This window comes from Carassius gibelio, chromosome B2, assembly GCF_023724105.1.
Source record: "Carassius gibelio isolate Cgi1373 ecotype wild population from Czech Republic chromosome B2, carGib1.2-hapl.c, whole genome shotgun sequence".
Classification (NCBI taxonomy): domain Eukaryota; kingdom Metazoa; phylum Chordata; class Actinopteri; order Cypriniformes; family Cyprinidae; genus Carassius; species Carassius gibelio.
Window position 1 is genome coordinate 20,328,039 of NC_068397.1, and position 27,664 is coordinate 20,355,702.

Here is a 27,664-nt window from a genome sequence, read left to right on the forward strand (position 1 = left end):
TTTTGCTGTATTTTTGATCAGTTAAATGCAAAATTGTTGGGTGGAAAGAATTTTTTTAAAACATAAAAAAAATCTTACTTATCCCAGACTTGTGAACAGTATGTATAACATTTATCATTATATTACATTATTTAAAAAAATAAATTCCATTATAACATATTCTTCAAATCAGATTACCTGGTGCTAAACTTGCTGTTCATGTGTTATTTTGGGACTGTTATCAATTCTCACTGGACAATGAAACAGTTAAACATCCCACACACTAGATACAGCAGACCCGTGTAAACACTTAGCACTCATACTCCTCTCTGGCACACAACGTATTCAAAGCTCCAAAGGTTTTGAGATCACAAATAAATTGTTTCCTGACCTTGCAATTCAAAAGCATAAGGAGCCATGCATAATGTCTAATTTACTGTCTCCATAGAGAGAGGCTGCCATTTTTCACATATTATTATTAGATTACAGTTGTCAGCCACTAAAGCAGCAACCCCTCCTCTCACTCTGATTAATCAGAGCAGATTGTAAATACAAATATTTTATAGCCACCTCATAAAAGCAGGACGGAGATCACGACTCTCGGGAAAGTAAGCAGTATTTCCCCTTCCCCCTTTCCTCAGTCATTTGAGAAATTAAGTCAATTAGGTTTTCAGAAGGACAGGCTTGTTATGTCTTCCAGCGCACAGCGCTACGTTTATAGGCGATCAAAATGTCTTGTCATGCCGTCTGGTGTCCTGCTTTCTCTCTGTCGAAACCTCCATTACTCTAAACACTGATGTCCTGTCAACACACATAGTTTGAAGCTGAAATGGCAGTTAATGGTTATCTGTCAACAATTGTTCACATCAGTCATATTGTTTCAACACACCGGGTTTGGAGTTTGTGTGTGTTTTTTTTTTAAACTGGCTACACCATCAGTTCTGTGGATGACACGTTTGTTTAGCGGATGGCTGCTCACCTCTTTCTCTCATTTTTTTTGTTACTCTCTCTCTCTCTCTCTCGCTAGTCTCTCCTGTTGTCAGTGCACATCAAACGTGAGGGCGAGTCTCCAGTTGTGTCCCCGCTCTCTTCTGATGAAGCTCACCATTCTGACAGATACCAGGTGAGACGGGAAACCTCAGACAGAGGGAGTCTGTCACAGGTGCGGAGTGACAGACTGTGCAGTTTTGACACTCTGAGCACAACTCCACACACAAACTAAATCTCTCCAATCTGATGCAGCCTTTCATTTCACTGGGTTTTAGCTCGTCGAGGGTTATTTCTACATGTGGGAGTTTCAAATTGAAGGGAAATAACCATTAAAAAAATAAACACCTTATTAACCAGAATACTTACTGCAGGTATTGTTACTACATTCAGATTGTAGTAACTTGGTATTTATTAGCACCCAAAAAAAAAAAAAAATGCAGCTAAAATGGTCAAAAAACTAAAAATAACCCAGTTCAAATCAACAATACCAGAATATAGAAATTTTGACACAAATAAAGTAACTCTAAGGGAAACATCAATTCACATTTATAAATTAAACTAAAGGTCTCACTGAAACCTATATATCTCCTAGATGTCTCCTTGAAAGTATTTTAAAATAACAGAATGGAATGATGTATATGTGCATCCAGCTTTTCTCCTCCACAATATCTTATCCCAGACTGGATCTGACTGTCGGACGTATTAATACAGACTGAAATCTGTTCTGCTAATCTCCAGCCCGAGGTTTACTCAGGCTGTAATGTGTGTTCTGCTCTGATATGTAATCATCCATAGTTTAACCCTGGGCTAATCTACGCTGCCCCCGAGCCCCGGATATCATCTCTGTGCTCCAGTGTCCTTGACATGTTTGTTTTCTTCCTCCTTCCCCCTGGAGCTGTGGGTCTGTGGGACATTTCGTTCAGCAGCATCTCTATCTGTCCCTCAACCCTAGAAGTGGGAAAAAACAAAAAAAAACTAAAAGTAATAAAGTACACTGACTGATATACAGTTTTTGTGAAGAGGCCTTAAATACATAGACACCATTTAAAGATTTTTTTTTTTTTTTTTTTTTTTAGAATTTCTCATTAATGAAGTTGCCCAAATGTTTTATGCTAATAATGCTTCCCCCCCCCCCCCCCTAAAATTTATGATTATCCTCTTTTGTTACTCAATCTGTTTGGTGTGCACACATTGATCCATTAACACATTGTATAATCATAAAATAGACTGACTTTTAATAGCAGTGGCTCAAGAGTTTCTTAAGGGCTCTGCCTATAGGCATTTTACATGAGCTAACAGTTTGAACATGTTTATATAGTTCAACTTGAATTATTTTGATAGGTGTGCATCCTTCCCGTGTTTCTGTTCAATGTGAAAGACATAAAAAAAAATACATAAATCCTGTTTTGTTTTTTAAAATAACATTTTATTTCTAGTATATTTGTGGGGTAACATGTTTGCTGGGCTATAAAATCCGTTACTGAATATCTTGCTTTTTGTCACAAAACATTGGAAGGGATGGTCTAAAACACAGTGACACAAATCTTCACACCTTACAAGAAATTTACATTGCTCATACTGTAAGACAAAACGTCACTGATATAAATAATCTAAAAATACACATACATTTCCTTTTTATTATTAAAAGTTCATTTTCCCAGAAAAATAAAACTAATGAGCGGAGCATAGTTTTTATGTCTGAAGAGTTTGTTGAGACCTCTTTAAGCGTCAAATGAATCGAGCAGCACAGAATCATAAGCGTCGTTTACCTGCTGCTGCGCCCCAGTGGCGCCAGACGGAACTGCACAAGCTGCTGCTTTTGACTCTGACTTGACGGTCACGTGACCGGTAGAAATATGGCGGCGATGGCTCGCTGAAAGAACTGCTGTAGTAAGCCTAACATTTTCAATCCTTATTCATCCTTCGTAAATTGATTATTGAGTATCATTTCGTCGTTTGGGAGGAGAGTTATCCGGGCTGCATGCTTTAGTAAACCAAATGAGTTTGGAGAGTTGTGGCGTTTGCAATGGAAGAGGAGTTGCAGAGCATTGGCAATAGAGAAGTAGGTTTTGTTTACATTCAGACATCAGGAAGAATCCAGCGCAATCTAGTGATACGCGCATCATTAAAGTCCTCATAAATAAATGAAAAATAAACTTGAATGACTGACAGATTTTTCTTTGTTCTTTTTTCCCCCCACCTGCAGACATTTTTGCGAGTGCGAGCTAACAGGCAAACACGATTGAATGGTATGTATGTTTTCTCCCTGCAAAAAGAAAAGTGATGTATTATGATAGTTTACCTGTTGACAAATGCCTTATAAAAACTTAACTGTCATCCACTGAGTAGTGTAATATTTTATATCATCAGTATAAAGTCCAGTTAAAAAAAAGTCCACTTTACCTAGTAGGCTTTACTGTAAGGCTTTATAGTATGAATTATTATTATCATTATTACTGAATAATAATTTATTATTATTTTGACAAGTATAATAAATAAGACAAGTAATAAAAATTCAACAATGTTAAATAGTGATTTTTAAATAAGTTTTATTTTAGCATTACGTAAACTTCTAGGGTCTGATCACGTAGTAATATTTGATAAAGAAATAATGGTCTTATTCGTTTATTTTATAATTGGAAGATCAGACTTGTCAGTGACTGAGCATTACTTGAAACACTTTTCATGCTCTGCAGACTTGTTTTGCTGTTGTAAACTGACGGTGAGGCCAGTATGGTTATCTGAACCCCAACACACAGTCATTAGTCGGTGTGTGTGTGATGGAGCTGCCGCATCCGTGGGGAGGGTTGGTGTGAGCTGGGAGCTCACTGACCCGAGGCCAGTTGTTATTCTGGGTGTTGGTAACCGTCTGGCACGAATAAGGAGCTCCTCACCTCTCAGGGTGCATCAGCCAAATGCTCATCAGCGCTGGTGTCTGTCGTGTGGCCTTGGCAGAAGCTTGACATCCATGTCAACCTCAGCGTCCATGCCACGTATTGTTACTAAATAACGTGGCTGTTTATCATAGTGTCATTTGTAGTCAGTTGTGGCCAACTGTTTTTTTTTTTTTTTTTTACTTCCCTTGACTGTAGCACCTGCCCAAGCAGAGAATCTCCTTAACCCTTGGTTTTTTCATGTGTCAACAGTCGATGACCTCTGCTGGTGCAGGCGCTACGCCAAGGAAAGTTTCAAAAGTCCCCCAAACCCAGTGCCCAGAGGAGTGCCCCTAGCCCCTTGCTGCCTGCGGCATGGTAAGACCCCCTCCCCCCTTTATCACAGCCGCAGGCACTGTAAGGGCAAATGGGGCTGTCTTTGTTTAAGCCCGAGCCCGTATTAAAGTATATCACCTCTCATCTGAGACGCTGTGATTTCAGAGTGAGGAAAAACTCCTGCCGTGCCTAATTAATCTGCCTTTCTTCTTGCTATTTAATGATGCCCGTCTCCCCCACATTACCATCAACGTGGCCAGTGGCTCTCCTGAAGGTAATGGCAGAAGCTCCCGCCTCTCCTCCTCCAGTCCCCTTCGGCCCCATTCGCAATCACAGCCACCTAAAAATTAATGTCCCCACACGCCATTTGCAGTTAAGAAAAAGCGACAGAGACTTACGGCGCAATAGGCGCTGTTCTGCTGTGTTAAATTTCTAATTATGTGCTCGGGGAGGTGAGGGGGAAGAGCGAGACACCCAGAGAGATCCGAGCCCTGGCCGTTTCGTGCCTGTCCCTGATGTAACCAAGAGGAATTGGTGTTTGGATGCAAAGGTCTAATGGACAGCGTTCACCTCTTAGCCCTTTCATGTCACTGTCGTGTTTTGCAACTCATCTTTCTTGCCTCAGTAAAATCCATGGCTGGAGATGCCTACTTGCCTTAAGCTAAATCTGTAAAGGATCCTGATCTATGTGAGGTTTTTATGTGAGATTAATGCTGCTCGCTCTTTCTGAATGCTTTACGGCTACTCTGTGTGTCTCCTGTGACATCCTTGGTTGTGCATATTAGCTGTTGATGTATCCAAGTTTTTATGCAAATAAATGTAATTAAAATCTAAAGTCGTTTTAATTATATTTTAAATTAAAAACAAATAGATGTTTTGTTTTTTTTTTTTTTGTTTTTTTTTTTACAAATCTAGATTTTTAAAAAAATTTTGCTACCTGATATAAGATTGATTTATCATGTTGTTTCTCTTTTTTTCTTGTGCTGCAGCCCGGATTGGGAAGATGAAGCGCCGGAAGCCTGAGGATGGACAGGTATGTCCACTGTGCAGCGCCCCGCTGACAGGGACAGAGGAGGAAATGAGTAGGCATGTGGAACAATGTCTGTTCAAGGTAGCTTCGTAAACCCAGAGATCTGGGCCTCCAACCTCCTCTAGAAGCTTTGGCTTTTCTGCCCTCACCTTTCCCTGGACATCAGCCATCTGACACAAACACACATAAACATACAGAAATGTTTCTGGGAACTAGTTTCTTCTGATTACACCTATGTTGTTTTCTTACATGGGTGTCCAGGGAATAGTTGAAGGATTAGCTCTATCCTGAAGCGTTCTTCCTCCTCCTCCATTTAGATTTGGTCGGCAGTTTCGGCGTCCTGAACCTACTTTAAAGATGTTCTACTGTATTGTCACTAAACACTTTCTAAGTCTCTAAAGAGGCTCAATGGAAACTGTCGTTCAAACAGTCTGACTGGCTTCTATCTTTTTAGTTGTTCAGGATGCAGCACTTGCCCTTTATATTATATAGCAGGTCCCTCTTAACCCATCTAATCCAGTAGTTCTTATGATACTAATGCACTCTTGGTGGTTGGATTCGGGTGTTCTGTTGCATGTGATTTGATAGCTCCCTAAAATAAGACATCATTAGAAGTTAGTGGATTTGAAAGTGCCGCTTTGATTTCCTCTGATGTAGTCACACTTTGTGGTTTTGTCTTTTTATATTGAATGAACTGATTGGAGTGTGTTGGTACATGTTTGATAAGTGGTTTTGTTCTCTCAGAGGGAAGGTGCAACAGAAGAGGATTCTGCGGATGTTGAAGGAGAAAACGGAACACGGTTCGAGGAGTACGAGTGGTGCGGACAGAAGAGGGTCCGAGCTACTACATTACTAGAGGGTGGTTTCAGAGGTAAGCATTTTATGGCATTTTCATAAATTTTTTAAGGAATTTATGCTTGCCAAGGCTGTGCTGATTTAACAAAAATGTGTTAAAAGCAGTAATATTGTGAAATAATATTTCAATTTAAAGTAGCAGCTTTTTAAATATATTTATTTTAAAATGTAATTTATTCCTGTCACGCCAAAGCTGAATTTTCAGCAGCCATTTCTCCAGTCTTCAGTGTCTCATGATCCATCAGAAAGTATTCTAATATAACTGATTTGGTGCTCAAGAAACATTTTTTAAAGTTTTAGTGAAGTTTTTTTTTTTTTTTTTTTTTTTTTAAGTTTATATTCAAAGGTTGTCAATATACCTTTCAAAGCTCACCACAACCTTTAAAGTGGTTTAAAAAGGGTACATACATTTATTTCTCGATGTACCCCAAGATCAGCGTGTTCATTTATACGCTAGACAGCTGTAGTCCAGACAAGGTGAGTTCTGGCAGGCCTTGCTCGGCCTTTAAGGAGTCAAAGGAAAACACATTTAGCTGTGCAATTGACCCGCCTCACCCAGAACTGAGATGTGTGTGAGAAAAATGGGCCGCTGACCCTTGGGCTTCCCCCGCTGCAGGAATGCAATTATAGCTCCCAACCTAACTCTGCTCACCTGGGACGTTCTCTATCACATACACACACGCTCCCTAAGACCCTTTTTGATGTGCTGCCACACTCATTGAAAGACTTTCAAGGGAATTCTAGTTGGTTCATAAATAATTTACCCCTTCGGATTATTTTTACACTTGGGAGGAAGTGTCAGTCATTCCTCCGTACTTGAGATTTTTATCTTGGAACTTTTCTCAATGTTGGTTCAGTCGTTTTTTGAAAGGGGTTTATTTCTTCGGTTAAGTTTGTGGAGTTGGCGCTTTAGAGGAAGTACTAAGTGAACGTCTATCAAAAACATCTCCGTTTTCTTCCTCACTGTTCGTTTCATATTTAGAAAAGGAGTTAGTCTCCTCCCTCAGCGGTCTTTTGTAAACTTCTGCGCTCTTAAATGGAAAGGCTGTTCGATCCCAAGGAGAGAACAGATTGCAAAGCTGTGTGGATTAAGAAAAGAAATGGACTTGCTCCTCTAACGCTGGCTAGACAGACGGTGGCCCAGATCAATTCTGCATGTGAACAGAGCCATGTGTCTGTACAGAAGCTCGCCAGCCCTTTATCTTCAGCACAGGCACCGGTGTAATGGCGATAGAGGGCGGACCTGGTGAGAAGTGACTCGGTGGCCCAGGGGCCACTTGAAAGCTCCCCCCAGGATGCTCAGAAGGTGGATTTTGCCTTGAAAGCTCAGCTGAAGTCCTCAAGCGTTCAATCGGTCTGCATTGCAGAATCCCCCCAGCCCAGGGGGAGCTAGACTGGGGAGAGGGGCTTGAAAGGAGTCTTCAATGGGATAAGAGGGCTATCGTCTCTGAAGCACAAGCACCTCTCTCTCTTTGAGGACCCGGGAAGAAAGCAGAGAGGAAACGCTTTAAACCGAACAAAAAGAGCATGATAAGGGAAAAGAGCGACAGAGAGGAAGAGAGAAATCGAAGAGGATCAGTTTGTGGTGGAGGCCTGTAAGGCCTCCTGTGTCCGTGGCTTAGCAGGGCTGTTGTGCTGATGAAGAGATAGCGATGGCAGTCACAGGCAGAGATGGAGGAGATTCGGTGCAGTCGGGAAAGAAGAACAGAGGCCCGCCGCTCGTCTTTGGAAAGAACCTTGAGAGATGGCAGCTTTGAGCCCCCTCCCTGGCAGGCGTACATGCTAAATGCCATCCTGATTGGGTGAACTTTGGCCTGCGACACATACTGCGAAAGGCAGATAAGTGTCATGGCAACAAGGTGGAGGAGAGGCCATGTTTCATGTCCTGTTTCTCCGGGATCTCTGCTTCCCCTTTCTTAGTTGCGACATGACACAACTGTCTTGGGTGACATATGTAGATTAGCACTTAACAATCATGGCATATGTAAATCAGCTTGCAAAATGTGACCCGACAAGGAAAATGTGCTTTATGCATGTGACGACTTAACATTTAAATGGATACAGGACTTGCTTTGAACATGACACATTGCAAATGGATGTTATTGTCATGCAAAGTGTTGCAGAGCAATACAGGTAAATACAGGCTAGGCTATAAGGGAGTTTTTTTATTCGTCCACTGTACACCGTGATGAAGAAGAGGAGTAAGCTTATGTCCCAGAGGCTGCCGGGCAAAGAGGCGGTGCAACGATGTGCATAATTTGACTGAGAGGCAGTTAGAGTGGCACTGACCTTTTCGGCACAGATTAGATTGCCTGCCAAGACCGCTTAACAGTGGCCCCAGCTTTCACAGTCAGGCACACTTACAACAATGCTCGGGTAGTTATACACCATTCAGGTGGCCGTTTTGAAGTTGTGGTTGCCTGAGTAGGTTTGATGTGCTTTTTTCAGTCTGGCTAGATTTTGCCAGTGTACACACTAAAGCGGACTGTCTTCCTGTCCATGCTGAATCAATGCTGTATGACATCCTTCCTGCCCTGGTTCTAGCAAAGCATTACCCAGGATCCAGAGCCTGATCGATTGATTGAATTAACAGTGATTTTTCTTTTTTTTTGGCTGCTTACGCCTGCCACGTCTTCCTCTGGCCTGCCTGCCATTAGTGGTCACAACATTGTTTATTAGTTTTTCCCTCATTTTTTTCTCCCAGTTTGGCTTTCTTTGCAGCTTGTCGACAGTGCTTTAATGAAATGTTTGCCATCATTTACAGATTATGGTCTTTTATTTTTGGCTGACTTTACCCTTCCACCCCCTTCAGTTGGGTCAGAGGAGTGGGAGTGTTATCTATAGACCACTTAGGCCCCATCCACACGGAGATGTGTTTCGCTCTATACGCATACATTTTGTATCGTATAGGTGTTTTGTCCACATGGATCCAGCGTTTTGGGAGAGTGAAACTGATATTTTTTTTTTAAACCAGGTCCCAGAGAGGATACATTTGAAAACGCTGCCTTTCCGATTTTGTCTGGACAGTGAATCTGTATATTTTTTGACACAATGACGTCATCAGCCCATGTCAGACACTGGCTAGGTCACGTAACAGCAACAAAAACATGAACAAACACTGAACAATTGTCTTTTTATTAACTAACATTAACACCGATTAATAAATGTATTGTTCCATGTTCATTTGTATACTGCGCACAAGGTTTATGTGCATAGTCCAAGTCTTCTCCGTTTTAGTGTTATCTCTGTGGCAGAATTACAGCGCCACATGCCAGACTGGCATGCATACTAAATCGTTTTGTGTTTTTTTGTGGACACTGATATTTCTTGAGTCGAGGTAAAAAAAAAAAAAAAAGATAGTATAGTGAATGCTCTGGCTTCATGTGGATGTAGCCTTACACTCTTTCCAAGCCGGAATGAAGTGATGCCAAACACAAAAACAGTCCCAAAACAGTTCATGTTTTAATGCGGCGATCCACTTTCCTTCCTTTCTTGCACTTCGGTGCCACTGTGATTGAAGCTTGCCCACACTTGTATAATGTTAAACATTTCTGACCAAGCTACAGTACTGTTCAGAAGTCTGGGTTTCAAAAGTTGATTTTTTTTAAAGAATAATTTCATCCAATACGGACACATGAAATTGATTAGAAACAAGAAAAAGAAAGCAGTAAAGACATTTATAATGTTACGAAGATTTCTGTTTGAAATAAATACTATTATTCTGACCTTTAGGTTCTGTTTTTTTTATGAATAAATTAAATGTATGAAACATATTAAAATATATTAATTTCAAATAGCATGAGAGACTAATTTATTAACAGAATGCTTAATTGTTAGTGTTATCAGTAAATATCAGTGGACAGAAATTCTAAGCACAAAGTAGTCTAATAAACATATGTTTAATTCTATAAGTTATTGTTGGAAAGTAATGTACATTTAGACTGGTGTGCACAGATGAACCCTGATTCTCTGTTTGAGGAGCTCGGATTTATGTAGCTCAGCTATGGTGCGCATATGCCTCTGCAGTCACAGAGACCAAATAAAACTTAAAAGGTCTCTTTTATTTGATCACTAAAAACCATCGGCACATTGTAAAAAAGGGCAAGCATTTGTGATGCATTTTATCCCTACTCTGCCTCTTTTGGATCCCTTTACAGAGAAGGGGAAAGACAGACCATGGCCGCCACATCCACTTTCAGTCCTTCTCTTTTCCGTTAGTGCCTAACACTCTCCCTGAAGGTTGTACTTATCCACTCCACACCGTGAGGTAGTCATCCCCTGTTGTAGCGCTTTGAGGAACAAGAGGAAGTACCATTCTCCACTTCCATTTCCTACCTCAGCTCCTCATCTGTGACAAACCTGTTCTCCAGCAGTGCCCTGACATCCTTCCATCAGCCCCCGAGGGCCCTGGCCCGTTCCAGCATTTCACGGCTCAATCAGACTCTGGTTCTCTCTGGGCTGCTCCCACCCTTCATGCTGCTGCCGATCCAACCTCTTCCTAACCAGAACTGAAGGACCCAGTCAGCCAGCAGCTGGAGTTTGTCTGTGTGCTCATCACTGGATTTATAGAAGTGCCACTCAGGCTGCACGCCCCAGTACTCAAGACCTACACCCTGACAGGCACCTGACACAACTTCCATTCAGACCGGCTCTGATGGCTCCATCTGGGCCCAGAGTACCATGCTCTTGGCTTGTCTGCAGTAATCTGGTTCTGCTCACAGCTAGAACAGGCCTTTCTAATTGGGGTTTCTCTGGCATGACAAACCTGTCCTGGATTTGGGACTGCTACAGTTTGAGTGCCAGATTTATTGTAATGTATAATGTGTATTATTAAATGCGACAAAGGATTTAACCCCAAATTTCATATACTGATGACTCTTATTCCTCTCCTCCCTCTTTTTAGGAACAGGCTTTGCCATGTGTAGCACGAAGGAGAGCCATGACAGTGATGCTGACCTGGATGTGGATGGAGATGACACACTGGAGTATGGCAAAGCCCAGTATCCTTGATTAGTCGTCTTGAGACATCTTGTTCTTCACTGGCACTGTAGTGGGCATAGAAACAGTAACTGAAATGAGATGCATTTGTTCCTTAACTCAAGGTTTCAGGTACACTGAAGCAGACATCATTCCTTGTTCTGGAGAGGACCAGGGAGAGGCCAAAGAACGTGAGGCACTGCGTGGGGCTGTTTTGAAGTAAGGGAAATGATTCCATCACAGACTTTAAATTGAGAAATAACAAATCTGTAGACTTGGCCCTTATGCAAACTTTTTTTTTTCTATAGTGGTGGTGTGCCATCCAATAGAATAACACCAGAGTTTTCAAAATGGGCCAGTGATGGTGAGTTGGCCTCCGAATAAATGCTGTTCTTTTGAACATTTTCTGTTCATCAGGGAATCCTGAAAAATAAAATGTTTTGTGGTGTATTAAATATATTAAACGTAATACTTTAAATCAGATATAATATATTAACCTCAAATATGTACTGATAAAATAGTATTTTATTATTATTATTATTATTATTAGATTTCACAGTTAAACATTTGCTCAGTAAGTAATTGCATTTTTGTAGTTGTGCTTTAATAAAAGTATTTAATTTGTGTGGATTCAATCATTAATAAAACATTAAAAAAAATCAATTTAGGAAGCCTTTTTGTCTATATATTTGAGTTAGATTGTTATAAAATGAAACATTGCTTTTCTTGGTCCACATTCATTATATTTGTTCTGTTTGTGTCTATTTTTGTAGAAATGCCATCCACCAGTAATGGCGAGAGCAGCAAACAGGAGCCTAGCTCTTCATCTTCGTCCTCCACACCGAGGACCTGTAAAAACAGCGAGATCGAGAAGTGAGTACAAACACACACCTGTCCGCAGTGGCAGTGTGTTTGCTGGTGTATTGGGGTGAGATTAGTTTGTGTAGGGACTGCAAGATCATAAATGATGCATTTAGTGTGCTCATCTCTCCGGAGCATGCTTGATCACAGGGAGTGGCCAAGAGTATTGATCCCAGGCAGCTGAGCCTTGTCTGGGCTTGACTCGCCGCACAGCCTGGGAATGCTAATATCGCTTTAGCCTTTTCCATACTACAGCTTTTCACTGCAGGAAATGTGCAATATTTATCTCTTATTGCGAGAGGTGAAGCCAGATAAAATGAAATTGTTGCCAACACACCACTTAGATGCTTCAATTAAGAATGTGGAGAATGGAAGAAAAAGTGTTCATGTGGTCTGAAAATTATACTATCTGTATTACCTACAAATGTTATTTAGTGTACCATCTAACAACAAGGGAGGACAGAGAAAGTGAGATGATTTCTTTTACTCCACTGAGAGAGAAAACAAGATGGAGGGAGTGTAGCAGGCAGCCTCCAGCCGCAGATAAATTTGAATAACCTGAGTGGGTGAAAGGCCGGCCCCTGTAATTCCCTCATCTCAGTGTCCTCATCCATATTCCCCGACAAGGGCTCCTGCTAAACTCCCCTCCCGCTTGCGTGCGTGGGGGCCCAGCCCCAGTGAATGGGTAATTGAGGTCAGAGCGCAGCTCCTGGTAGAAGAGGGGCTTATTGGCACGGTGGCGGTGTGACTGTCCTGGTTTGATCTCCCCCTGCTGTCTACAGCTGGACCAGGGTTAACATGTTAGCCACAGACATACCTCACTCTGTCAGTCCACATGACACGTGTCTTGTCGCTATCCTTGTTTAATTCCACTGTGCAGGGTTGCCTCAAGGCACTACCAATTTTTTGTTTGTTACATGGTTAGTGCTGGGCAATGATTAATTGCATCCAAAATAAAGGTTTTTATGTACGTAATATGTGTACTTTGTATATTATGTATATGTAAAAACACCCACATGTATGCATATATTTAAGAAAAAGTGTATAAATTATAGAAATATATATATATATTAATATATACATAGATATTCAATATATATCATGTATGTGTGTCTTTATTTGTACATATACACAGTAAACACGCATATATAAACTAAAACTTTTATTTTGAATGCGATTTAATCGTTGCTCAGCAATATATATGAAGAGTTTGGTTCCAAAACGCAATGAATCCATTTTGATTTATTTGAGTAAAAATGTGTTTTCTTTACCAAGAAAGTGGCAAGATGAAAACCACTATTTTCTGTTTCAAACTTTCACATAGTATCATTAGGTTATAATAACATAAGGTTTTTATTTTCAAAGATTTATATATAATAATAAAAATTCCCAAAATGCAATAAATCCATGATACTTTTTTTTTTCTTCTCAAAATGCAATGAATCTATTGTATCAATACGAAAGTTATTTTTCATATTGAAACTGATGAAAAAACACAACATAGTAAGTTGATTCACATATGACAACCTCTGAACTTGGTCAATACTAATCTTATATATAGGCACTGGACTAAAAATACATTCATCAGTCATCGCTCCCAAAATGAATTCAACGGGTCATCTTGTTAATGCTATAAATTAATTACGGCAATAAAAGAAAATTTCATCATGAACAAGATCATGAACAACATCACTTTAGACCACAGAAATACCAAAATGATATTTCCCTTACATTCAGCTTCCAAAAGTGCATTCATCTTAGCTATGTTACATTAATTTAGCTGACTGTGCTGTATTAACAAAAACATAAATAGCATTAATAAAAACACTTATAATACTGACAAGCTACGCAATATTGTTTTCATAATCGAATGCAATTCATCTAATGAACGCGATCTAGTGTAGCTTGTCCGTGATCTACTGCTCTGTGTATTAAATGCATCTGAATAATTTCCATCTGAAAGCACGTGATGGATATTAACCGGTACTATTTATCACAGAACCTGCTTAACTGATGAGATGCGCATGACAATCACATGAAGTTTATTGTGCAGCCCTTGTTTGTTGATCAAAAGTAGATGAGTAAAAAAGTCTATTTTAAAGTGCCGCCATTAATGTCTATTGTGCGTGGAATGCTTTGATTGGTTGAGACGATATATCTCATTCGGCAAAAAAGGGAGGCTGGAAAACATGACCTAGTAACACAGTGAATATCACACTTTGCATAAAATTTTAAATTGACCTTTCAATATGACCAGATACAATACTGATTTTGGCGTAAACTAATTTTGTTTTTAATGCCATTTATCACGTTTTGAAACCAAACTCTTCATATATAATTTTTTTAAATAGGTTTTTGTTTATATTTTTGTTCATTTTATAGTGTTTTTAAAAATACTTGTTTTAGTTTTTATGTAAACGTATATTTTGCATTTACATTGTCACCAACACAATTTGTATTTATTAATAATGAGAACATTCCTGAGTTTTTCTAAAATGCACCTCCGCAATTCATCGTCCTCTCTGTCTGTCTCTTGTCTCCTCTGAGACTTCTTCTCTAGGGAGAGTCTTCTAGTGTAGCTGAATCAATCTTGTGCGGGCGGCCATCACGGGGCCCCATATTAAATATCAGGGGCAGATAACTAGTGAATAAGCACAGCAGACCCGAAGCAATTGATTTTTCTCGTCAGCATGTCGTGAGCACGTTCTTCTCACCCATCTCCAGTCGAGTGTGCGTCTGCGAATGACTTCATCTGTAGCGCAAGCTTGATGTCAGCTCCGGTCTGCAATTGAAATCGCGTTTGTTAACCACTTTTATCACGACCAGCCGTTAAAAGCGTGACTTTGCACACAGTTGCTTGATAGGTTTGACTGAGTGTGTGGAAATGAATGTTAGTGGATGATGTTATGAACACTGTGTGTCTCTGTCCGAGCGTGGGTGTGCAAGTAGTAGGATGAAAATGGGACAGAACGGGATTCCTAAGTGGAGCTGCAGGAGCGTGACAGCTTAGATTGATTCATTGCTTTCCTTCGTAGAGACTTGCTCACTTTTGGACTAGCCGTAGCGTTGTATCGGGGGGCATTAAGTGTTTTAGCCGGCCGGGGTATGAATCACCGCAGCTGTTTGATGTCATAGAGAAGAGCGAGCAATGAGCGCAACCCACCCGCCACCCGTTTTATTAGCTTAGCGCTTAGCTCCAGACGTGACACACACTCGTTTATTTAATATCGCTCGCAATATTTCTCCCAGTCTGTGCCCGTCCTCCTCGGCCCTCCGTCTGAATCTATCCATCTCTCCCCGACAGTAGAGCCCTCTCCTCCGAAGAGCACCTCTCCTTTCTCCTTTTACTGATTTGATCAGGTATCACAGGATGTTACGCGATATTGTCTTATGAAAGGGGCCAGGGAGATAAATCTCAATGATGATGTCATTAATCAAATCCTGAGGGGTCATGAGAAGGGGGAGGGAGGTGTATTAACTCTTTCCTAGGCGAAACACAAGGCAGTTGCCGTAGCTTTTGAATTTTAGCTTCACAAAAATTACGTACTTGTGCTTTTTTTGTTTTTTTCATGGTGTGTGACAAATGGATGAAGTGTGCAAATTTATAGGAATGACTGTGCCATTGTTTAATTTCCAATTTCCTGAAGTGAGGGGTCTTAATCTGAGCAAGTTTTAAAGAGGCCACATAAGGAGCTGAAATCATTTCATTCCACTTCCAGCCTGAAAACAATCCCAAGCCCACTGTTTGTAAAACGCATGCACTTCAATCTGCAATGAAAATGAGACTTGTCCCCTTTAGTTACAGTGATTCATTGTGGATTGTGTGTGTGTGTGTGTGTTGGAGTAAGAGGGTGAGTGTGTTACTGTGTCATGAGTTGTGTAAATTGTATACATGTGTGTCTTCGTAAGGAAGAGGGGGCTGATGAATTCTCCATGTTCTCCTGTGCCCAGATGGGTAATGATCTCTGGGTACAGGGGTCGCCTCTGTCCCCGCTCATTCTGCACATGATAAATGAGGGCTTCTTTGCCACCCGTGTGATTGCAGCCAAATTCCATGCTCAAATTGAAACAGCAGAATTTTTTGGTAAACCTCCACAATAATCAGATTCAGTCTCAAATTCATTAATGATGACTTCGTATTTCTTTTTCTTTTTTTTTTTTTTACACTTTTCAACCAATATTAATATTAATAATAATTTAAAAAAAAAAGCTGATTTTAAGGAATATTCTTTTTGTAATGCTGTGCTCAGCCTCTTGATTTAAGGTTTGCACCGACCCTTACCAGCACAGCTGAATATAACAATTGATTGGCAGCCAAGTGACTTTATAAAGATCTCCCAGTATCTGTCTGTACTTGTAACTCATGTGTTCTCATGTCAGGCCATATAGACCTATAGATTAAAGCGCCTTCTACAGTTAGGCTTGGCTCTGATGGAGACGGATGGTTAAGGTGCAGGATAATGAAATGAGAAATGGCTTCACACTCAGAGCCAGATCGTAATGTGAGTGTGAGATAGCAGTGCAAGCTTCATCTACTTCCTGTTTTAACTTCTGAATTTGTTGCTTAAAAAATAAAAATATCCCACTATTGAGAGTGATGCCTGTATAAAGCATTAGACCAGCACATCCATCATTGGTTTTAACATCCAAATTGATTTGTAATGCCATGGGTGTGCCGTTATAGACCACAGCTGTAGGTAAGTGACATTATTAGTTTGGATGTCAGTCCTCATTGTGGTTTCCTGAGTAACGTAACTCTTAATTGAAATGACATTATTCCTTCCCTAGATGATGTCATTGGCATTATTCGGCCAGCACACCGCTGCAGAGCGGAGCCGAGGCCTGTGTTTAATATGTTTGAAACTTTCTCCCACACACTCAACGGCACCTTAAAGATTTTCAGTTTTGAACTTACCTAGCCATCCCCTCTCCAGGTTTTACACCTGCTTTTGTATTAAAACACAGCCCCCCCAAACCATCTCTCCATCTCCATCCACATAAAGAAAGAGTAAAACCGTTTTTTATTACCTGGGGGAATTAAATAACTTTTAGAATGTGGTTTTCTATAAAGCACCACGCAATGAATATTCATGCTGGAGCGAGGCAGGCATTACTTGGGGGAAAAGTTGTATTCTTTTGTAGGGCCGGTGACGGCATACGGCAAGTGAACCGCAGCGATTTATGAAGCTGTTAAAGAAAAACAGCAGGCATGGAGCACGCTACACCTACTCTCCTGTCTGCTTTATAAGCATGCACGCTAATCAAGACTAAATGCTTTTTTACAAGCCGGCCTACTAATAAGAAGAGATTTTAAAGCTTTATAGTCCCTGTGCTGATTGTAGGCTGTAGGGAATTGACCGTCAGGATGACTCGCTCTCCTTGGTCAAAGTCATTGTGTTGTAGGGGCTTTTTGAGAGAAACCTGGGTAGGTTTAGGGTGACCTTGAGAAGATGCCTGAAGATGTCAGACTTCAGAGTTTTACTAACACCTTCTGTATTGAGATTAAATGAAAATAAAAATTCATCCTTTGTTTTCACCCTAAACACATGCAGATCTTATTGTGATCGATTAATCCATGCATGGTTTTTATGTTTTGACCTTGTAATTTTTAATTAAACTTTTCCAATCATTTCTTCCTATAAACCTGACCTCCATCCAGTCAACAGCCGGTGGATTATAAGAAGTCTCTGCCCTTTTTTTCTTTTTCAGTATTTTTTGTTCATGTCAAAATACAGAGGAAAAGAGCTGTTGCTACTTCAAGTCATGATATGTTTAATTCCTGGCTGGCAGATTTAAGCTTTACTTCTCAAAGTGACAATGATTCTTCAGCTACACTGTCATTGTTCTTCCTTTAGGTTAGCCTTATTGGAGATGCTGAGTCCATAAATGGTTCTTTCCGTTTTAATAGCCCTTCCTTGATTTACATTCTAATACTGATTACCGAGAGGCCCATGTCCTAGTGTGTGTGGTGAGCGTGTACTCATTGTGGAGTCACACAGGCATGTAATAAATGAAGCTATTGGAAAAGGCAGTGGAACGGCATGCACTAATCGGGGGATTGTGCCTAGGAGAACGCTGGTGCAACATTAAATCAATACTGTAGATCAGTGCTCCATCTGGCTGGAAAATGAGCGGATCACCATAAACATCTCGCCAAGCGCCTCGCCGCACAATCAATGGTGGCTATATTGATTTAGTTATTGCGAGTTCATATGCTGCGGACAGTGTTAAATATACATTCAGCAGCTGAGAGGCATTTGTCTGAGGGATGTTTTGTGAAAGCCGGAGAGGTGAGAACTTGGAGGAACTGGTGCAAGCGTGACATCAGAGGACTGAGGAAGCCCAGTGCCCTGTTTAATAAGATTGAAATGGTGATACAATAAAGCAAAAACATATTAGTTCAGAATGACTTTGTGGTCCTTAACAGTGATGTATTCATCATTTCCAGTTGGGCCATCTGTTTTTAATTTTTGCGTTAGTGTTTTTGGAAGTTAGTAGCTGTGTTTGTCTGAACTGAAGCTGTGTGGTAGCTTTGCAAATGTAAATTGCAAATTTGCTTGACTGTGACTGCACAACTTTTAAAGTAATTAGCAATACACTGTTTGCAGTCCTCTAATTTAACCAACCTCAATTTTTTTTACCTGCAGGATCACAGAGGACTCCACAGCGACCACACTGGAGGCGCTAAAGGCCCGCATACGAGAACTGGAAAAGCAGATCCTCAGAGGAGACCGATACAAGTGTCTCATATGCATGGTGAGAACTCTCACTTGTCAATATTGTGTGCGTTCATGTGGGTGTGTTTGTTTGTAACCCATCCTTAATGACATGTTGTGGTGATATAACCGAACTCCCGCAATCATGCACCCAGCCGCCTGAAGCTTTGTGATGGTTTGCCTCCATGGCTTCAATCTCGCATGGACTGGAAATTAAACCCACACAATAAGGTTCTGTTGAAGGAGTTCTTTTAGAAGTATTGGCCATCCTGTTGGATATCAGTGTTAAACATTTTCAGCTTTATGTCTATAGGTGCTGATTAATCTGACATGCCTCTGTCGGTCTGGAGTTAATAAATAAATCCATTCAAGACTTGTGTCTTGCAGTCTGTTGAGGTTAAGAATTTCCCAGTGGTGGCCTACTGCCACCTGCTGGTTATTGGATATATAGCAGACCGTAAAATGAATTCCCCGTAAATGATTTGGACCGAACGTGCTAGAAGTGTTTCAGACAGCTTAGCATGATATTCAAATGTAATATTTAAAGAAAAATGCAACCGAACTCCCAACCGAACTCCCTGGCTGTTGGCCGAGCGCTTCTGTTGTTAACTGCACCCGTTGGTCTTATGTGTGTGTCTGTGCCTGCCGTAGCGGCCACTTTCTTGTTCTCAGTGCCGCTCTTGAATATCCCTGCAGCGCAAGCCGACCCAAACAGGGGCTGATGGCAAGAATCAGGTGGTCGAGAGGCACGGGAGCGCAGAGGCCCTGCAGCTCGGTGTGTACTGTTTGTACAGAGGCTACGTAACGGGCTGCAGCACTGCCACTGCGGCCAGCAGTGGGATTAAGAAGCTGCTGCCGCTCCGGAGGGTAAGGCTCTCTGTGCTCCCATTGGCCTGACCCCGCCTGATCCCTGCACTGCCCCCCACGCTCCCTCACTGCTCACCTGCCTGTCCCCCATGGCCGATCTGTGCTGTGCTGGTGTTGTCTAGTGACGTCTGATGTTGTGTGTGTTGGTGGCTAGATGTGAATTATGTTCAGTTGACCTGGTTAAATAAATCGTTGCTCTTTTTTTGTCTTTTATTTCTCTACCTCAGGACTCATATACAATGCCACTCACCTCCATCCAGTGTTGGCACGTGCACTGTGAAGAATGCTGGCTTAGGACTCTGGTAAGAATTACACACTTGCTGTTCAGTAGGCTCATTGAATGTTCTGCAGATTTAGGCAATATCTGAAATTCTGTTTCTACATTAAAATCTACACATTGCTTTGCAATACATATGTATTTGTTTTTAAATAATTGGGCTAAATTGATTATGCTCTTAACTTAAGAATCAGGATGGGGTATTGTCAACACCATTTAATATAGGGCTGCACTCGACTAAGGATCTTTCTGGTTGACTAGTAATATTAATAAAACCATTTAAAATTAAAAAAAATTAAAACCATTTAAATCATTATTAGGAGCCTTTAATTGCTTGCATAGCCTAATAAACGATCAAGCACATGCATAAAGCTTGCCAAAGCGCACCGGCTGAAGTAATGGTTATGAATGTGTGAGGGAAAAACAGTAAGATTATTTAAATGTTAACATTAATATGTGTTATTAATATTAATAACACTTTATTTTATGGTTACATCTATTAGTTGCTTATTACTAATAACTATGACTTTTCTCTCAATAAATTCTAAATTTTCTGCTAATTAATAGTGAGTAAGGTAGTTAAGTTTTGGTATTGGGTAGGATTATGGATGTAAAGTGATGTAGAATAAGGCATTAATATGTGCTTAATTAGCACTAATATGTGGTTAATATTCTAGTAATATACATGCTAATAAGCAACTAATAGATGTAACTGTAAAATAAAGTGTTACCACATTTGAATAATTGAATACACTACTGCTTTCTTTGTTTCATCTTAAGAATTCAGACAACACTGACTCGCCATCTTCACAGTAGTGAATGCTCTTGCATGTTTCATATGGATTACATAATCTGAGAAGATTTTTTTTTTCCATTTGAATTGGTTCATTTGAAAGTAGAAATTTTAATCTCTATAGAGATATTTTTAATATCTGCAAGATATAGGCTACACAGAGTTTTGCGCTGGAGTTCACAAAGACCGAGACGGCAGACAGCGCATCATGTTTGCTTTCATTATTTTACAAAAGCACATTTTGTTGTAATTGTAAATGCACTTTAATAAACGTAGTCTTTACAGATTTGAAAGATGTGTTTCTCTTATCTGTATGACCAAAAATGGCTGAGTATTTTAGGAGAAAGTGAGCGCACAGGCGCCTCTATCTATCCTGCTGTGAGCACATTATGTTCAGCTTCCACTCCGCACAGACACTTGAACAAAAATGGGGTTTTTGTACTTAAAAATATATAGCCTCCTTTATATTTTGGTATGGGGGTCTTTTTTTTTATATATATATATATAAAAGCTTTTTATTTTTGGAAGGGTCCCCTCGCATGGGGTTCACCACATTTGAAGGGACTTTGATTTGAAATTCCCTTCATTAAGCAACACACATCACATGGTGCATGTTCCAGGCTGTTCCTTAAGTCATGTCTATGTACATTCTTCACACTGAAGTGTAATAGAAATATGGCTTTTGCAGATAATTTTTGAAATGCGGGTATTTCAGGTACATATAAAATTTCAATTCTACGCACCACAGAGTCCCCAGACCTTCTCCTGCACCAAGTCACTCATGTCTTGGCCACTGTATAATGCAGATAATGGAGTAATTCATTTTAATAATGCTGTGGTATTTGGCTACAGTATGAGTTGGAGAGTTCATCTCAGCCAGACCAGTGAGATTCCTCACGTAGCGCTCCAGTTTCTAATCCCTTCAGACGGCGTTGTGTATTCAACCAACCTCTTATCAGAATTGCGATTGCCTCTACTTGTCCATTTGTAATCTCCACACTTACACTCAGAAGCTCTTCCTCTTTTCTTAGCCGTTTTAGGCAGTGTTCCTCAGGGAGCCTGCTCTCATTAGCCAGTAACACATTCTGTCACCACACACGGAAGCAATTAATAAGAAAATGTTTCCCAGCTTCAGCCGTTTTCCAATATGCTATATATTAAATCAGCTCCTTCCATCTCCGCTTATCACAAGGCCTGTGTGTACGGCTCACCGACAAGAACAGAGACGTATGCGCACCAGCCCGCGCTGCCACAGCGGATTGTTAGTAATGCAGGCATTAAAATTGTTGCCTAAAGACAGCAATAAAAGTAGCACGGCGGGGCTCCTTGCGTCTTGATCAAAGTAAATGCGTGTAATTTGGTTAGCGTCAGCCTTGTTTTATGAAGCTAATGGAGCACAGCAGCTACCCGCCGCTGATGCGAGGAGCCCGCGTTTAGTCAGTGACCTGCCCATGCTCATTAAAACTAGGGAAACTCCTGCTTCCTAGAACAAAGAAACCAAGTCTCAGGTCCTCTTTGTGTCTGGGGAATCGTGGGTATAGAGGGAAGCACGTTGGGGGTTTGCTGCTTTGGGTTTTGTTTTATTTATTATTTTCACAGAAAAATGAACCTTAATGATCCTGATTCTATATAGGAGAGTCCAACTTCAGTTTCACAGTTTTACTCCTTCACGCCGGTCCACATCAAAATAAACCACTCGCATAGTCAGACCATGATGTCAAATTTGAAACCATTTGCACATTCACCCTCCAGTGGTAGAGCCCATTGTTACAGCGGAACTAGCCAGAATGTGTTGTTGGATTTCTTTCAGTCTGTACGGTCAGGATCAGTGGAGCGGGTTCTGGTGCCCTAGACATGAACTGAATCATATGGAGCCACAGATCCTCTTCACAGTCTGATGTGAAGGAACACCGCAGGGTCACGCTCTGACACCCTTACTGCTCCCAAGCCCCTTAGTTTACTAACAGCAAGTCTCTTTTCTGTATGTTTAAACATACCAGTTCCTATAGGAGCCGAAGCAGTGCACTTCATGTGTAAGAGGAGAAATGCGCCGTGTGTGTGATCGGGGCATATGTGTGAGGAGGTTACATGAGGACATGATCAACAACATTCCTCACTGTAATGTTTCTGTCTGAACTTCTGACAGTTGGGTTCTTTTCTTGGGGCAGAGCACAAACGTGAGGGTTTTATATCTCTTGTGCCTTGCTGTCTGAGTCTCCATCGAGTGTTGTGGTATTATTGAAGCCGAGTATGTAGTTTGCTGATCCTGTTGTGGTGTTCAGTCAGTCGCTGTGTAGCATGTGTGTGGTGCAGACAGCAGACCACACAGCTCACCTTCCTCCTCCTCTACCTCTGCCTGCTGTTCTCCTGCTTTTATGGCGCAGGCTTTACGGGTACTGGCTAAACATCAGAGTGGTTGTGGGAAAAGCGCATGCTTGTCGAACAGGGTGGGCTGCCAATGTAAGGCAGCTTTTATTTCCACATACACACTGGTAAAATACACTACCTTTCAAAAGTTTGAGCTCAGTTAGGTTTTTTTTTCTTCAAAGAGAAATTGTATTAAATAGCTCAAAGGTGACTTTAAAAAGTTGCAGTAGATTTCTATTTCAAATAAAAGTAACCCTGAAAAAAGTATAAAGGTTTCCGCAAAAATGTTAAGCCGCACAACTGTTTTCAACATTGATGATGATGATAAATGTTTCTTGAGCATTATAATGGTTTTTCTGAAGGATCATGGGACACTAAAGACTCTAAAGTAATGGCTAGCACAAGAATCATTTACGTTTTAAAATGTATTAAAATAACAAATCCCCGAACTTTATAAATGATATTGTAAACTAAGAGGATAAAAGCTTTTACACCAAGAGGGCCTTTGTTAGCATAGCATTTGACCACCTTCTTAATTTTGTTGTCTTTCTCTTTCAACAGGGAAACAAGAAACTCTGCCCACAATGCAACACCATCACGTCACCAGGGGACCTCAGGCGTGTGTATTTGTGAGCAAAACAGCCCGATTTCTTTTCGTTTTGTTTTACTTTTCGTTTCCATTCGCGCTAGTGTTTTTGGTTTCCCCATCTCCTGAGGGAGTGAAGAATCGTCCTGACCATGAGAGACTCGAGCACAGACTCACACGGACTATAAATGGGGACCGACTTCACAAGCATAGGACTAATGAGGACTGTGTAGACTCAGTTCTCTACTATAGTTGCTAATGTGAAGAGGCTTTCCGCCTTCCCTCTTGTGTTGGTCCATGGTCCACCCTCTCCAAAGTCAGCTTGGTTCCTTGATGAGGAACGTGTTGTTCTCAGTTGAAGAAAAGAGTACTCATTCTGTCCCTCCACCTGCACTGCTGCTGCTCTTCATCTCCCACCTTCGCAACTTCTTCTCCAAGACCGCTGACGTCACCCCAACTGAAACATCAGCCTGACGATAAGAAGAGACTCTAAACGGCTCTCCAGAACCCCTCGACCTTGATTCTTCATTGTGTTCTCGTTCACCCCAAATCATTACTACTTTTGTGGTGTTCTAGTGATGTCAACCAAATTCAATGAATCAGTGCAAGCACATGTATATAATAGTCTCTGTATGTTTACAGTGTTGTGAGTAAATGACATAGAGAACAAAATACACTTGTATACACGCGCACACACCTACATACACACACACACGTACAGAAGAATATATTGAATAAAAGTCCAGTTTTAGTTGGGGGCGGCATGGGTTGGGGGGGGGGATATGTTTCAATCTTGGTGAATTAAAAAAAAGAAAGAAAGAAAAAAGAAAAGAAAACCCTCTGTATTTTTAAAGCAGATGTTGTTGTCTTGAAGTTGTATTTCATTGTACAGGAAGAAATTTAAGTAATAATAATAATAAACTACTCAAACTAGGACTTAAAAGATTTAGGTGTACATTTTTCAGTAAAAACTGTAGATTTAACCCTGAAACAAGGGAAAGTATCTTTCTTTTTCTTTGCTGTTTTCTAAGAAATGGAAAGATTTGCTTTTATTCACCCACGTTTTTCAGCGTTTTCGACTTTAATGCTGAATGCTGTCTGTCTGTTACAAACAATTGAAATGACTGCTTATTCCATTGAACGTGCAGTATTAAGACCCCTGACCGGTTGCATATCATCAGTTTGTTCCCTCAAAAAGGGACTTTTCTGAAAACATCAAACACTTAAAGTGGTTTCAATTAAAAGTTATGTTCCGATTTCCTCTCGGATACTTCTTTTTCCCCCTCAAAGAAAGAACTGAAGAGTGGAGACTTGTTTCCCTGACTGACTGACTGCTCACGTGTTCCCTACGAGTGAGACCGTGTGCTTTATATTTGTACATCTATGTATTCTGTGATTTCTGTATTGATGTAAGAGCAAAAAAAGGAAGAAGTGAAAGGTCATTGCTGATCCCAACACCACAATAAACAGTCAAATGTTATAACTTATTCCACTGTTCTTTAAATCGATCTCCACCATAGCTGGGTCACAGTCAAGTACTGTAAAAACAGCTCGTCAAGATTGTTTCCACATGTAAAATACCTCTCTCTGCAACTATTTTGTAAAATACATGTAGTAAACATGGATTAGGGTTGACTTTGTATTCTTCCTTTGCCAAACAATTCGTTCCTGGCCCAAAGATGACCGATTGCACAAGATAATTGTGTGATATGATTTGTGTCCTTGTATATTCTTGAAAATGGTACGTGTCTTTCCCGTTTGTAAGTTACATTTGACATCAATTAAATGACTGTAAATCTGAACTGGTCACCATGTGCTGGCTTCATTCCCTGGTCTGCCTCGTGGAACTCTACCAGTTTTGAATACTCTAGAAGTGAAGCTGGTTATCGTGTTACCACATGCTATTATAGCTTTTGGAGTACACAAGTCAATATTTGTCCATTGAGTTTTAGACAGCAAAACAACTTCCTAACACATTGCAATTTTTAATATTGATGTGCATTACGATGCATCCGGTAGAGATGATAATGAGGTTTTGAGACTAACCCATTGATTTCATATCTTCCCTAACACTAAGTGCATCAAATTGAGTCTTTTTTGCCCTTATTTTGGATCTTTTTGTATTCCATTATGCCATCTACAGGCTTTACCAGGTTTGTTTTACCTGAACAGTATCAAAGCATAAGCACAGCACACTTTAACAATAAAGACTGTAATTAAAATTTCATGAAATCACTAGATGTAATTAAGAAGTCGTCTACCTCCGCAGTAAAGCCTCTGATCCCAGGCCAAACTCTAGGTACGTGCTGTATTAGAGAAAACAGTAGCAGGGTCCATAAGCATTTTCAGATGCCCATAAAATTTTGATAGATATGTTGGAAAATCAGCAGGAGATTCTATTAAGTTCTTGTAGGCTAGCTCCAGCCTCTTGTTGGAAGTGTTTGTGGGTTCTTTTGAAAGGAACGAGACAAGCTTGGAAAACCTGTAAGTAAACAGCAGTTATGTTGTAGCAGTTTATGGACTTAATTACTGTGCACATTCAAGTGAGGCCGTTTTTATTCAGAGTCAGTCCTCTAAAGTTGCTTTGGAGTTGCATTGATTACTAAAAATCATTACTGTAGTTTATGTTAACTAAAATGCATGTAAAGCTCTGAATATAAATATCAGATACTTAAAATATGAAATGTTGCCTTGGGACCTAAACTAATAAAATGACTAAAACTCATAAATGTATTCATGTAAAATGTTACAAAAAAGTTTTTTTTTTTTTTTTTAGCTTGACTTGATAAAATTGATTAGTCTCTATTAGTTGAAAACTTTTAGTACAAAAAAAACAACAACAACCTAATGTTAGCTTGTTCATATAGTCTACTGTAACAGTAGCTATAATATACTGTTATAAAAATGATACAGTTTTCCCTGAACTTTATTGACCCTGTTCATAAAGAGGCACCTGATATCTGGTTGATGTCTATGTTGTATCCTCAATATCGGTGATACCTTGTAGTGACAGGGATTTATTGGTTACCAGAGGTCAGACTGGGGTCCAGGCAGTAATGTGTCTCCTATGTAGCGGTGAAAGAATGTACCTGTGGTTGGATCATCTCACCTCTCTGCCATCTAACCCAAGTCTTTACTTACTGTCAAAGGCTGTGTATTCCAGACAGCCGTGCGATCCATAGAGTGCATTAGGCAGGCTGTGGGCTGGGCTCAGGTTACCGCCCACCCTGTGGCCTGAGTGGCGCTAGAACCAGGAAGAAGCCTGATGAGTGCAAGCAGATCTATAGAAATTGCTTTTGGAGGTCAAAGCCATCCCTGATGGGGAGTATAAAGTGTGGGGGCCATTATAGGCAGTTTACAAACATCTCCGCAGACCAATCAATAGGACAGGCCTTCTCTGCTGCGTTGGGTAATTCCTCGATCGCATTGGCTGTCTGTACCAATGGTAATTTACACCTTCATGTGGGAATTTTACTGTGTCTCCACCCCTTCAGTGTCCACTACTTTCTGGTTGAAGTGCTTGTACAACTCATTCAATTAGGAGCCTCTCCTCTCCTCAGCCTCTTTATAAGATCGATTCACTCAAGGTGCTTGACAGAAGAAAAAAAAAAGGCTTTGGGTATTTAGTTATGTGCTGGAGTAGGAAATTGAAGAATGTTGAAATGTTTGGCCATCTGGCATATTGTTAAATTGCTCATCTAGATTTAGTGCTGCAAAATAGCATCTCCAGAGTGCATTTACACTACACACATTGTCTTATTTTCAGGAAGCCAAAATAATGAAAATTTACTGGTTGTGCATTAGTTCCACTTGACCCTAAGTGGATAGAGACAGATTAAATTCCCTGTAACGTAGACAACTGCTTTTGGTCATAAAGTTATTTTTGCCAAACGGATGGAATTATAAAAATGTTTGCAAACTACTGTTGATATAAATGGAGATACTGGGGTTGAACATTAGGTACATGCGATGGAAAAATACCACCATACACCATCACCTTCCAAAATTAATACTTTTATTCAGCAAAAAAGTCGTAGTCAGAATACTCCATCTGCCATCACACATGCAATCTGGGTTATAAGAAGCGACAGGAACACTTTTTGTAAGCGAAGAAAACAAAAATAACGACTTTGCAGCTGTATCATCCATGCCACAAG

The 27,664-nt window shown here is 40.5% G+C and overlaps 1 protein-coding gene across 9 annotated transcripts in view; it reads left to right on the forward strand.

Annotated features, from left to right (window-relative positions):
* Nucleotides 1–25,309, forward strand: part of rnf220a (ring finger protein 220a) — a 122,714-nt gene extending 97,405 nt beyond the window's left edge. For 2 of the 9 annotated variants that reach the window (XM_052548037.1, XM_052548038.1), the window contains exons 5-17: nt 1,007–1,102; nt 3,176–3,218; nt 4,116–4,220; nt 5,168–5,289; nt 5,953–6,079; nt 10,967–11,063; nt 11,173–11,259; nt 11,349–11,404; nt 11,814–11,913; nt 18,549–18,657; nt 19,314–19,484; nt 19,712–19,786; nt 23,483–25,309. In XM_052548037.1, the coding sequence (XP_052403997.1) occupies nt 1,007–1,102; nt 3,176–3,218; nt 4,116–4,220; nt 5,168–5,289; nt 5,953–6,079; nt 10,967–11,063; nt 11,173–11,259; nt 11,349–11,404; nt 11,814–11,913; nt 18,549–18,657; nt 19,314–19,484; nt 19,712–19,786; nt 23,483–23,554 (1,260 nt within the window). In that variant the 3' untranslated portion in view covers nt 23,555–25,309. Of the gene's footprint in view, nt 1–1,006; nt 1,103–2,781; nt 3,032–3,175; nt 3,219–4,115; nt 4,221–5,167; nt 5,290–5,952; nt 6,080–10,966; nt 11,064–11,172; nt 11,260–11,348; nt 11,405–11,813; nt 11,914–18,548; nt 18,658–19,313; nt 19,485–19,711; nt 19,787–23,482 lie in introns of those variants that run through there. The other 7 variants (XM_052548039.1, XM_052548042.1, XM_052548040.1 and 4 more) reach the window with 7 other exon arrangements.
* The last annotated feature ends 2,355 nt before the right edge of the window (nt 25,310–27,664 follow it).